This window comes from Neofelis nebulosa, chromosome 8 (assembly GCF_028018385.1).
Source record: "Neofelis nebulosa isolate mNeoNeb1 chromosome 8, mNeoNeb1.pri, whole genome shotgun sequence".
Classification (NCBI taxonomy): Eukaryota; Metazoa; Chordata; class Mammalia; order Carnivora; family Felidae; genus Neofelis; species Neofelis nebulosa.
Window position 1 is genome coordinate 50,960,889 of NC_080789.1, and position 12,419 is coordinate 50,973,307.

General features: G+C 44.5%; 1 protein-coding gene and 1 long non-coding RNA gene across 3 annotated transcripts in view; one reads left to right on the plus strand and one right to left on the minus strand.

The window, feature by feature from the left end:
• The window catches only part of IRAK3 (interleukin 1 receptor associated kinase 3), a 62,857-nt gene extending 56,373 nt beyond the window's left edge, over positions 1-6,484 (minus strand). Inside the window, exon 1 of one of the 2 annotated variants that reach the window (XM_058742113.1) lies at positions 5,648-6,484. In XM_058742113.1, the coding sequence (XP_058598096.1) occupies positions 5,648-5,954 (307 nt within the window). In that variant the 5' untranslated portion in view covers positions 5,955-6,484. The remainder of the gene's footprint in view (positions 1-5,647) is intronic. The other variant, XM_058742111.1, reaches the window with a different exon arrangement.
• Positions 6,485-6,501: 17 nt separating this feature from the next.
• On the plus strand, positions 6,502-11,801 carry LOC131519260 (uncharacterized). Its single transcript, XR_009265560.1, has 2 exons — positions 6,502-10,090; positions 10,276-11,801. It is a non-coding gene; the product is annotated as an uncharacterized LOC131519260 (long non-coding RNA).
• The last annotated feature ends 618 nt before the right edge of the window (positions 11,802-12,419 follow it).

Below are 12,419 nucleotides of genomic sequence, written 5' to 3' on the forward strand. Positions count from 1 at the left end.
CCTAGATATACATACAGAGAGGCAAAGGCCTGAAATAGAATCGGCACAAAGGTGCCCAATACATAGGAATAACAAGATTAGATATTCAGGGTGAAAGCACCCCAAGTTTAGTACTACAGCAGAAAGCTGCTTTCATAGGAGAATAGGGACAGGTTAGGTAAATTGGTGAATTGGACTCTGGACCTCTGCACTGCAGGCAAAGCAGCCGGAGCGGAGATGGTTAACGAAAGAAAAGGTGTCTTGTTAACCCTGAGGTTATTCCCCCTGTCTGTCTCATCCCCTAGGCTGGCAAAGATAAATAGACACGGTGCCTCCTGTCTGCCGTTAACAAACATCTACCCATCTGCCCGGTGCCTGGATTTTGTTTTATATTGACCCAAACCCCAAACACTGTATATCTTCAAAATTCCCTTTTCCCCCTCACATCCACAAGTTAATGTTCCGAGTTTCTTTGTCTCTTTGTACACACCCATCACGTTTGCAAGCCTTCTGATCTGAATAAATACTAGGCAAGGTCCCTTATTCGATGTTCTTATCTCTCCCCCCCCACCACATTAGCCATCTCTCGTTTTAATCCTGCGTCTGCTCTTTTGCTAGACAAAAGAGAACTTTAGGCTTAGAGCCTACAACACCAGATTAGTGTAAGATGTTAATAATGGGGAAATTGAGTGCAGAGTATGTGAGAAAGACATTAAATATATGAGAATTCTTTTAACTTGTCTGTAAATTTAAAACTGTTCTAAACAATAAAGTCTACTTAAACATTTGTAAAATTTTTTAAATCTATTTTGAGACACAGAGAGAGGGTGAGTGTGTGTGTGCATGTGTGCACAAGCAGGGGAGAGGCAGAGGGAGAGGGAGAGAATCCCAAGCAGGCTCTGTGCTGTTAGTGTAGATTCTGTCACAGGGCTCGATCCCACGAATGAACTGGGAGATCATAACATGAGCCAAAATCAAGAGTTGGACACTTAACCGACTGAGCCCCCCAGGCACCCCTAAACATTTTTTTAAAAAGAACATAGGCTCTGGAGTCTGACCATCTGATTAGAAACCTAGTCTGTGCTTTACAAGACCATGACTTGAGGTAATTTGCTTATATTCTCCGAGAGTCAGTTTCCCTACCTATAAATGGGAATAGGAAAAGTGCCTACCTCACAGGATTTTTGTGATCAAGGACACACTCCATAAAGTGCTTAGCACAGAGTATCTGGCAAAGAGTAAACAGTAGATGGCAGCTACTATCGTTATTATTCCTATTATTTTAAGTCTTTAATATTCAAATACATATTTAATGTAATTTTAAATTTAATGATGAATTAAATTAAAATGATGAATAATAACTGCTCTGATAATTTCTTTTTTTTAAGAAGAGGAAATCTAAATACAACCATTATAGACTATCTGTAAAAGGGTCTCCTTCTCAATGTATCATAAGCATTGAAAGGTTTCAATTTAATTCGAATAACACTCAATAACCCTCTACCGTAAAATAATGAAATGACTTGCCACCAAGTACACATGTTCCCATGTCTGTAAGATAGTATAAAATAAATAACATTTTCAATTTGGGCTCCTACTTTCATTGCGAAGCCATAAAATCATCACCAACCAGAGAATGTTAACCTAGTGATTACACTATTCTTAATAATAATACATGATAAAAGTGACTTGAAGAATAATATGCAGAATACGTTTAAAGATAAAGAAAATTAAGGGGCACCTGGGTGGCTCAGTCAGTTGAGCGTCTGACTTTGACTCAGGTCATGATCTCGTGGTTTGTGAGTTCGAGCCCCGCGTCGGGCTCTGTGCTGACAGCTCAGAGCCTGGAGCCTGCTTCAGATTCTGTGTCTCCCTCTCTCTCTGCCCCTCCCCCACTCATGTGCTGTCTCTGTCTCAAAAATAAACATTAAAAAAATAATAATAAAATTAAAAAAAATAAAATAAAGATAAAGAAAATTAAGTGGAGGAGCACCTGGGTGGCTCAGTTGGTTAAGCATCCAACTTCGGCTCAGGTCATAATATCACGTTCATGAGTCCAAGCCCTGTGTTGGGCTCTGTGCTGACAGCTCAAAGATTCTGAGAAGCAGACAGCCTGCTTCAGATTCTGTGTCTCCCTCTCTCTCTGCCCCTCCCCTGCTCGTGCTCTGTCTCTCTCTCAAAAGTAAGTAAACAAAAAAAGAGAAAAAAAAGAAAATTAAGTGGAGAAGTGAAAGAGTGTGGTAAAATAACTGTTATGTGTATATATATTTTAAATATTTATTCATTTTGAGAGAGTGCATGTGCCTGCATAAGCAAGGGAGGGGGAGAGAGAGGAGGGGAAGAAAGAGAGAGAGGGAGAGAGGGAGAGAATCCCAAGCAGGCCCCGTGCTCAGCACAGAGCCTGACGCAGGCATCAAGCTCATGACCGTGAGATCATGACCTGAGCCGAAATCAAGGGATGGACACTCAACTGACAGAGCCACCCAGGCGCCCCCAAAATATCTATTAAGATGCCACTAAAGAAGAGAATTTGGCCTAAGCAAAGGCTCCCAAACCAGGCTGTGCTTCAGACTCACCTATAGGGCTCAGCAAAAAACCAGAAAGATGCAGGATCCTCAAAGCAGACCTACTGAATTGACAGCTCTGAGCCATCTGTCTTTAAAAGGTTGCACAGATGATTCCGGCTTGTGAATGACTAGGCGGCCATATGATCTATCTGTGGTGGAGCTGCCTTTGCAAATATAGTCTGATGTTCACCATCATCAAGAAAAAACACAATCGGCTTGAGACAGTCTTACCTATTACGGTTGTTCTCTATATGGAATCTTGACACTGTATCTTTAGGCTCTCCACTGTCCTGAGCATAAATAGGGCTGTCTCCTTGATTCAGTCCCCTAACACTCTCCTCCCTCTACCCTCTAAGGTCAAGTTTTCCCTCCCTGCACCTCTTCCCCTCTTTCTCCTTTCACTGTGCCAATAGGGAAACGGCATACTTAACATGGGCAGTTGCCCTCAACCACCCTGAACTGAGCCAGGCTTCCTTTCTTGCTGAGCCAATAATGCATGAGGCAGCTGGTCTGTTCTAGATCTCCTTTCAGAGCTATGTGGTCCAGCTATGTGCATAATAAATTATAGCTAGGGAATCAAGGGCTAGGCATTTTAGATTCTTCTCCTATGAAAGAATATACAAAGGGACAATGGCCAGACTATATATAAAAATAGAACTGTGACCCACAAGATGCATCAAGCAGCCCAGGATGCCAATCTACTACCTAGGGTGACTAGTCTGGGAAGTTGTATTAGCATCTGTAGCAACTAGTCCAGGAAGCCAAACAATAATCGCTATAGCAATCAGCCCCAAATAGTCAGGACTTGATCAACAAGGGACAGCTTTCCTAATTTTTGCCCCTGCTTCCAGTTTAGGGCCATCTGGAAAGAGTCAAATATGCTCCCTAAACAATCACATAGAATGCTCTCCTGCTAGTTAGCTTGTCCATAGCTTCTCCATGTCAACTGCCTCCAATAAGGACAGACCTGAAGCCTTCCCCTTTTTTCCAACATAAAGCTTTTCCACTCCTCAGCTTGCCTTTGGGTCTCTGTCAGATGCGAGTGATGGTGGCTGACTCCCTTGCTTTGAATAAACAGCCCGAGCTTGTTCTCATTTGGGTGGTCTGATTTCCACAACTAGAAAAATGGGGCTGCATGTGTGAAATGGCTCACTGAATTGTTCTTTCATGGCTGAAATGACTACACTTTAGAGAGGCTGTGAGATACAGCGGAAAAGAGCACAGAAGTCAGGACTCACGACCCTGAGGAAGTCAGGGTCGGGAAGTGTAGAGTGGCTGTAGGTTAAGGGCACAAGCAGTGGATCCCAACTGCCATGGTTCGAATCCTGGCTCTGCCGCTCCTTAGCAATGTCAATTTGGGCAAGTAACTTAATGCATATGTACCATGATTTCCTCCCCTATTGAAACAGTGTGATGATAATCGCACCTACCTCCCAAGGGCAATTGGAAGTGTTATATGAGACAGCCCAGGTAAAGCACGAATATCTGTATTTCAGTGCTGAGAGAGAGAGAGAGTCCAGCAATTCTGGGCTGGACTTCCTGAAAAGTGGCAGTGACCTGGGACTGAGGACTAACTGCCCCTTTCAGATGGGACATATGTTTTTCATTTCCAGTCTTCAACCTGCCTTACTCATTTATGATAGCTGCCTGGCCCTATTCATTACCTGTGGGTTGGACTAAAAAAGTTTCTTTCACAAATGTAGTAATTCCAGGACACCAATGGGTGCTAAAACTGCCCATGTCATTATCCATTTCAAAAAGATCTGGTGTGGAAAGGATCTTACCCCTCAAACGCATACTGGAACTCTCTATGCTTTCCAGAAGCCAAAGAGTCAAGCACCCTTTTCTGAGATGTTTACATCAGGGTCATACTTTGAAAGTGACAGAGCTTATAATATAATTTACATTAACTCAAAGCCCAATGCCACATTCCAGAATGTGTGACCATATTGCTCATCAACACAAAACTTTTTTCTCATAGGTCTTCTGCTGTTGTTTAAAATAAATAAGGCAATTTCAGAGAATCAAGGCTAAGTTATTTTGACATGACTGTGTTTATTTTCAATCATATTAAATGTGGCCTCATGGAAGCTCAAATCTAACAAAAACACCTGTACTTATCAAAACAAAGGATTTTTGTCCGAATTCTGGTGAAGACACTCAACACTTGCCAAAAGCAGTCGGTTGCCCAACTTCCCAATGGCTGCATAAAATGGGAGTCTTAAAAGCCAATTTTCGGGGCGCCTGGGTGGCGCAGTCGGTTAAGCGTCCGACTTCAGCCAGGTCACGATCTCGCGGTCCGTGAGTTCGAGCCCCGCGTCAGGCTCTGGGCTGATGGCTCGGAGCCTGGAGCCTGTTTCCGATTCTGTGTCTCCCTCTCTCTCTGCCCCTCCCCCGTTCATGCTCTGTCTCTCTCTGTCCAAAAATAAATAAAAAACGTTGAAAAAAAATTTTAATAAAAAGCCAATTTTCTAGATTAAAATAAAAAGCCAGCATCTAGCATAAACTTTCATGCCACAAATTGGGTAAATAAGCCAGAAATACTTAATGAGGAAAACTGGGAGCCACATTAATTACAAATCGTATTCTACTTTAGCATTTCACCTGAAATTTAAGGAAGGTGGGGGTACTTGGAAGTGGGCTGAAAACACCAAAGGGTACACTGAAAGGCACAAAAATGTTTTAATATGAAGATTATATTCTGGGGTAATTTTGCAGGAAGAGGACATCACACAGGCGTTCTGATCGAAAATACTCGGAACCAAGCAAAGGAGGCACAGTTGATAAATATTAGATGGTTTCACGCGGGTTGCCGCTTTTCCCAAGCCTCCGCTCACTTAACCTTGCAGAGACACCCCAGGTGTCTTTGAAAGAGAGGGGGGAGCTCTCCTTCGGGCCTCGGGGCGTGTTTGCCTCCTTCCCGGGGCGAGGAAAGGGCAGCCGCCCCGTCGGAAGACCCCGGAGGCCGCGCGGCCCCCTGCGGGCCGGACCGCGGGCAGCCCGGCCGCGAAGCCGGCGGGCCCGGCTGAGCATGCGCGCCGCGTCCCCGCCGCCCCCCTCCCCGCCCCGCCCGCACCGCCACAGCGGCGGGCCGCGCTCACCGAGGCCGCGCCAGCCTAGCGCGCCGTCGCAGCTGTCCAGGACCGCGCACAGCTCGCCCAGCAGCGCCGGCGGGAGGTCGAACAGGAGCGTGTGCGCCGAGAGCGTACCGCGGGCCCCGCCGCTCGCCGCCGCCGCCGTCCAGGCCATGGCTCGGCCGCCGGAGACCAGGGGCCAGTCCGAGGAGGGATGCGGAGCCCAGGCCTCTCCGCGCCCGCGAGGTGCTATTACACAACCGCGGAAATCCTGCTTCCACGACGGCCAAGGCTGCAGAACTTGCCGAGCCCCACCAGGGGGCGGGCCCCACATGACGCAAGGCGCTGCCCGGCAGTGATGCCCCTGGGGACGCCCGGCCTGGCGGCGGGGTCTCCCCTGCGTCTGCGTGGCCCTCCTCACTGGCTTTTACGTTCTGAGCAGGCCTTTCGTCCCTCCGGGTTTGGGACGTGACTGGAGAGGCAAAGAGCGAGAGCCGGGGGAAGACCAGGAGGGCAGGACTAATGGAGGAGAGTCTACATCCCACTCTGCCTGCCCTGGCATGGGCTGTCTCCTGGCGTGGATGGACGGAAGACCGGTCAATAGTTCTTTTAAAGACGCGTTTTGTTTTACCCTGTCAGAAAGCGATACATGTGTCCCGAGGAACTCTTGGGAAATCCAGAAAAACTGACAGGAGAAGATAGTCACTGAGCTGAAGACAACCATCCGAAACGTTTGGCGCATTTCCCTCCCAACTTTTACTGAAGTCGAACAGGTAAATGTGCACATACGAAGTGATTGCTGGAAGAGACCAGAGAAGATGCCAACAACAGGAACGCAAAAGAGAGAACAAAGCAGAAGAAAATTGTGCTCGTTTTCTTCCAGACGCTGCCCATTCTCCACGTTGCTACTTGGTTTTTCTACATTCTTTTGTCTCTGGGCTTTCTTGATAAAACATTGTTCCGCTACTTTTCCTACTTCAAAGTGTGTCACAGACTGTTTTGCTTTCAACAGGGAGTTTAAGTAAACTTGGCTGTTGTTTTGAAATATTCTGTCACGGTATGCTGTACCCACCGCAAGCATGATACGAATGCTACTGACAAAAAAGAGGAGATGCTTTGAAAGTGCTGAGAAAAATCCCAGCCTTAATGACTGGAGTGGACAATGGCCATCAACCGAACAGTATCAACCCTGTTGAAACCTTTCAGATTTGTACTCTTTGGCAATGGCGCCCCCTAGAGACCAACAGTTGATGATACACCATCGTTTATTACCCCTGACGCTACCTGAATCCCAAGTCGTTCTCAGCTAAAGTATACCACAAAATATACTTGAAAATTGGTGAAACCAATACCGGTTGGGCAAAGGTTTCTATATGCCTTTGTTCAAATAGCTGAAATTTTGTCTATCTGTACACGCTTAAGAAACTCGATACCTTTCAAAGGTACTACCTGAGTAAACAGCAACAGGCAGGATACAAGTATTTGGTAGCTATTGGATTGGTGAATTAGTACAATGAGAGATCCAAACTCAGTTACGCAGAGGATCCAGGAATCACGGTTGCTGAGTGAAGCAGTCAACAAGGCCTGCTTTTCCAGATCTTCTGATCTACAGGGAAGCAAGAATTTTATGTGAACACCATAGTATTTAAAATGTATATGGATTATGTGAAATTCTTGTATTTTTAATGTTGGCAGTTAGTATCAGACCATGCTCTCTCTGTATTCCTTAAAACTGCCTTTGACTTCTGAATTTTATATCATCAGATTATATCGCTCACTGTTCTTCACCATTGCTGTCATCCACTGCTCTCCCCCACCTTAATTCTTCCCTCTCATTTTTAGACTATATAGCTCCTGCTCACTGCAATTCTCTCCAATACTAGCCCTATCTTATTTGATGATTTGAAATCTATGTAGAGTAGATGATGATCTTTCCAATACCCTGTCCTGTGAGTTCTTTGACCGATCCTCCTCCAGTAATCTTATTCTCCACCCTATTTCAGCCACTCACTCCCATGATCATTCCCTAGAACTTGTCATTATCGACTGTGCCCCTTCTGTAATTTCTATTTCATGAATCCACTCTCAGACCACATCTCCTGTCCTTCCAGTGCATTCCCTGTAGTGCTCTGACCCCAACAATTCTTCCCCCCGCCCCACCTTCCCACCCCCGTAGTTTACCAAATCCAAAATCTTGCCACCTCTTCTCTGGCCCCACCCTCTTAATGTCCTTACTTCTCTCTTTATCCATAAAATCCACACTCAATTTTTCTAATCCCTCTCACATATGCTCTCCATTCTCTTGCTCCTCTTTGGCTTTGTTGAGCTGCCTTGGCAAATCTACCCTCCTGATCAGATACAATTTTCTAATTTTTGGCTCTGCCTCCCCTGCACCAGAATGTAGCTGGAGGTGGAGTGGGGAATAAAAACCCTGTTAATTGGACCCAATTTAAAATCAAAGCCATGACTTTCAAATGGGTCCTTTATGCTTCCAGGTTGTCACACTAAGTGCCCTTTGTTCACTTACTCTTCGGGTCCCCTTGACAACTATTCTATGCCTTCTCTTTTCCCAACTCCGTTTACCTTCTTCTCCACCCTTCTGCGCAGCCAATGATCTTGAGAGTATTTAGTGAAAGTACTGAAGTATCAGAAAAAAACATCCACAGACTCTCAGCACCATCAGCAGCACCACATTTATCTGCCCACCAGCATCTGTAGGGACATACACGCCCTCCCTCCTTTTCCATTAGTCAATTAGTAGGCTCCTATCTAAGTCTAATCCCTTCACTAGTGCATCTGATCTGATCTCCCGTCTCCTATTCAAAGATGTCAGGGCAGCCGTTCTCGCTCGCAGCTACACCATCAATTTCTCACTCTTTGCTGGATTAATTCCATCGGCATACAAATATGATGTTATTTTTCCATCTTAAACCAAAAAAATTTGATATGATTTCCCCCCTTTGATGCCATAATTACCCCCATTTCTTTACTCCTTTTTGTAGTAAAGAGTTGAATCTTCTACCTCCAACTTTTCTCCTCTAATCTTCTCTTAAACCAACTCCTAAGCCACTCCTCCTACCTTACTCCACTGAAATGGCTCTCAGGGTCATCTATGTCCACATCATTGCTAAATATAACAGTCAATTTTCAGGCCTCATCTTACTCAACCTATCAGTAGTTTTTCTGTTTTTGGTTTTTTTACATTTATTTTGAGAGAAAGAGTGAACACGTAAGCAGGGGAGGGGCAGAGGAAGAGGGAGGGAGAGAATCCTAAGCAGCCCCACATGTGGGGCTCAATCTCACCAAACCGTGAGATCACAACCTGAGCCAAAATCAAGAGTCAGATTAACCAACTAAGCCACCCAGGTGCCCCAACCTATCAGTAGTTTTTGACAAAGGTGATCCCTCCCCTCCTTCTTGGACACTTTCTTTGTTTTCCAAATTCTCTTTTTAGCCTACTTCACTGGTCACTCTTCAGCTTCCTGTGCTGTCCCTTCTCTTCTTCCTTAACTCTTAATGTTGGAGTGCCCCAGGGTTCAGTTCATAGTTCTCTCTATGTACACCTACTCCGTTGATGATCTCAACCAGTTTCGAGGCTTTAAATACCATCTATCTACCAAGGACTGCCAAATGTATATGGTTAGCCCAGACCTCTCCCTTAAACCTAAGACTCATGTCCAAAATTGAACGCTTGATCCTGTCTCCCGAACCTGTTCTTCAACATTCTTCCCCATCCAGGTCACTCTATCCTTCCAGCTGCTTGAACCAAAAGCTAGAGAGTCATCCTCGACTCCCCTATTTCTTCACAGCCCATGTTCAACCCACTAGCAAACCCTGTTGACTCTATTCAAAATATATTTAGAATCACACTTTTCTCCACCTCCACAACTGCCAGCCTGGTTTGAGCCATCATCATATCCTGTTTGGTTTACTGCAGTTGTCTTCTAACTAAAGTAGCTTCCACTGTTACAATCTATAGACTGTCCTCAACACTGCAGCCAGATTCATCCTTTTAAATCAAATCTGACTATCTGATTATTTGACTATGTCAACTAAATCTATTTAGAAGCCAACAATGGCATCTAATTTGGGTCAGACTAAAAGTCAGACTCTTTGTATGATCTGCACTCTCTCTCCTCCCACTCTGCTGTCACCTCTGGTCTTATTCCCTTGTTCATTCTGCACTACCACACTGCCTTCTTGTCGGTCTGTGAACACACTAGGCAGAGTCCCACATCGGAACCTTTGCGCTTGCTATCCCCTTGCCTACTATGCTCTTCCCATCTTGCTGCAGTCTACCCTGCCCTCTGTATTTGAAATTGCACTCAGACTCAGGCTGGCGTGTGACTGCAACAGCCAATAACATATGGCTTGGGGTACCAGATCTCATTCAGATTTCTCCTTCTGGATCTGAACAGGAACATGTGGCAGCTCTGGCCATTTCTGGAACCATTTTGCAACCACATGGAGGTAAATATTAGAATGAAGTGAGCCTTGGGGGTGGTCTCGGGAGAGAAAAAAACAGATCCTTCATAATGTCATTAAGCAGCTCTTTTGTTCTCTCCATGGAGAATGTCCTGCTTATGGGCTTATAAATGCTATCACATAAATTCCTTACTAAGTAGGTTTATAAACTAGGAATCTTGTGTTTGCAGCCAAATGCATCCTGATACACTGAACAGACATTTGGTGATACTTCCTATTTTGTTGATGGCCCGTAAAACTGTGGGAAGAAAACTGACCTCTGTCCAAAACTGGAGTTCAAATGTATACAGCTATATCTGTGAAATGTCAGATGGGCATGGAAACTGGACGGTAGAGGGAGACAACCGGGCCCCTGAGAGAAAGTAAGTGTTGGTAGAGAACGGTTCCGACGGCACAGACAGAAGCAGTATGAAGTTCCAGAAGCCCATGACACTAACACTGAAATCCACACAAACCCAGACCCTGAACTGCACCCTGCCCACCCACTCCCAGCATACGTGCTTCTGGCAAAGAGAGGGCTGCGGTTAAACCTAAAACTGTCTCACTGTGTGACTTCATCTTTTGCCACGGGAACTTTTGCCTCCCCAACTCTGCCCCCCACCCCCCTGCCCCCGTATTTCATATACTAGAAGAAGAGCTTCCTTCCTAGCTGGAGGTAAGAGAGTAATGAACTACACAGATTACGAAATGGAGATGCCGAGGAAACCCTAAAGGCTATGGCCCAGATGGCACCATAGCACAGATACACAGTATTATCGGTGGCAAAGTCCCAGCTAAGCACAGGCATCAAAGCCTAAGATAAAAAATCAGGTGAGGAGGAAACTAGAGGAGTCAGATAACAGCTCTTTGTATACATGGAAAACTTTTCTTGGTGGCAGTTACTTACCCAGCATCCCTAAGGATGAATGTGCAAAGGACACCCAGCTTGTGGAACATAGATTTTCTGGTTTGGGAAATAATTTTCAAAACAAAGATCACTAGCGTATTCCCTCTTTGAGCCTTATCCCATCCCCAGGCCATAGAGGGTCCTAGGTACATTGGAGTTCAGGGGTGAGGTAAAGATCAGTAATGGGGCGAGAACATTTGTGGTGCATATTACTTGGTAATTCTATGAAGGAAAAGTTGGGTGGTTTTAGGCCTTCATCAAAATGACCTAATACTAATAACATGCAATAATTATTCCTCCAGTTCAGTGTGGATTTTTAAAGATTAGGTTTGCATTGTCTTATAACTCAACCCTTCCCCATTTAAGATACCAAAACCAGTGTTCTAAAAATCCATTACTTTGCAACATGATCTATATTAAAATTTTAGCAATTATCCTTTTAGGGTTGAAGGAAGGATAACCGGTGATTTTATTTTCTTACTCTGTGTCTTCCAAACTTTCTAAAGTCAACAGCTATTGTCTATTAGAAAACCCTCAACTATAGAAAGTAATTTCTTCCAACATTTTCATGCTTCATCTCATTTCACTATTTTCTTCTTAAATCATTTTCCTAGTATTTCTCACCTCGAAGTGTGTGGCTATAATAACTTTTGCCTAGTCAGCACTGCCTTCTAAAATCTGATTTTTATAATTGAATAGTTTTCCGTCAAGGGCTTTCAATATTAGCTAAAGCTCTATTTTTGAAGCAAACATTTATTTACTTCTAGAAGAACCCCAAACATGTGAAATAAATCTGAGATTATGGCGGAATGTTTTCTTTTGCAGTCAAGTATCTACTCAGACTGTTTGCAATTTGATAATGGAAAATGGCTTAGACATCCTAATCCAACTTCTGCACTTCACAGATGGCAAAACTGCTGCTGGCTAGGAGAACTCTGGAGGCAATGTTTGTTGGAAAAATAGATGAAAAAAAATCTCATTCAGGATTTCCAAAGTTTCCTTGTCAAGTTATAAGCACAAATCTTGTGCATTTTCCATCTCAAGGATTTGGCCCTCCTTTCCTTGTTATTTAGTAAATCCCCAAAATAAATCCTGTCTGTTCAGGCTGGCATTGAAAATGTCACAGACTGCGTGGTTTAAATAAGAGAAATTTATTTTTTTTTCCACAGCTCTGGAGACTACAAATCCCAAGATCAAGGTGTTCACAGGGTTCAATTTCTGGTAAAATCTCTTCTGGCTTGTAGATGGCCTTTCCTGGATGTGGGCACACGCACACAGACACAGGCACACGCACACATACATTCAGAGAGAGAGAGAGAGCGAGAACACAGGAGCACACAGGCCAGCATTCTGGTGTGTTTCCACTTATCTAATCTGATCCTATCTAGTGTCTCATCTCCTCTTATCTGATCTGATCCTATCTGATCT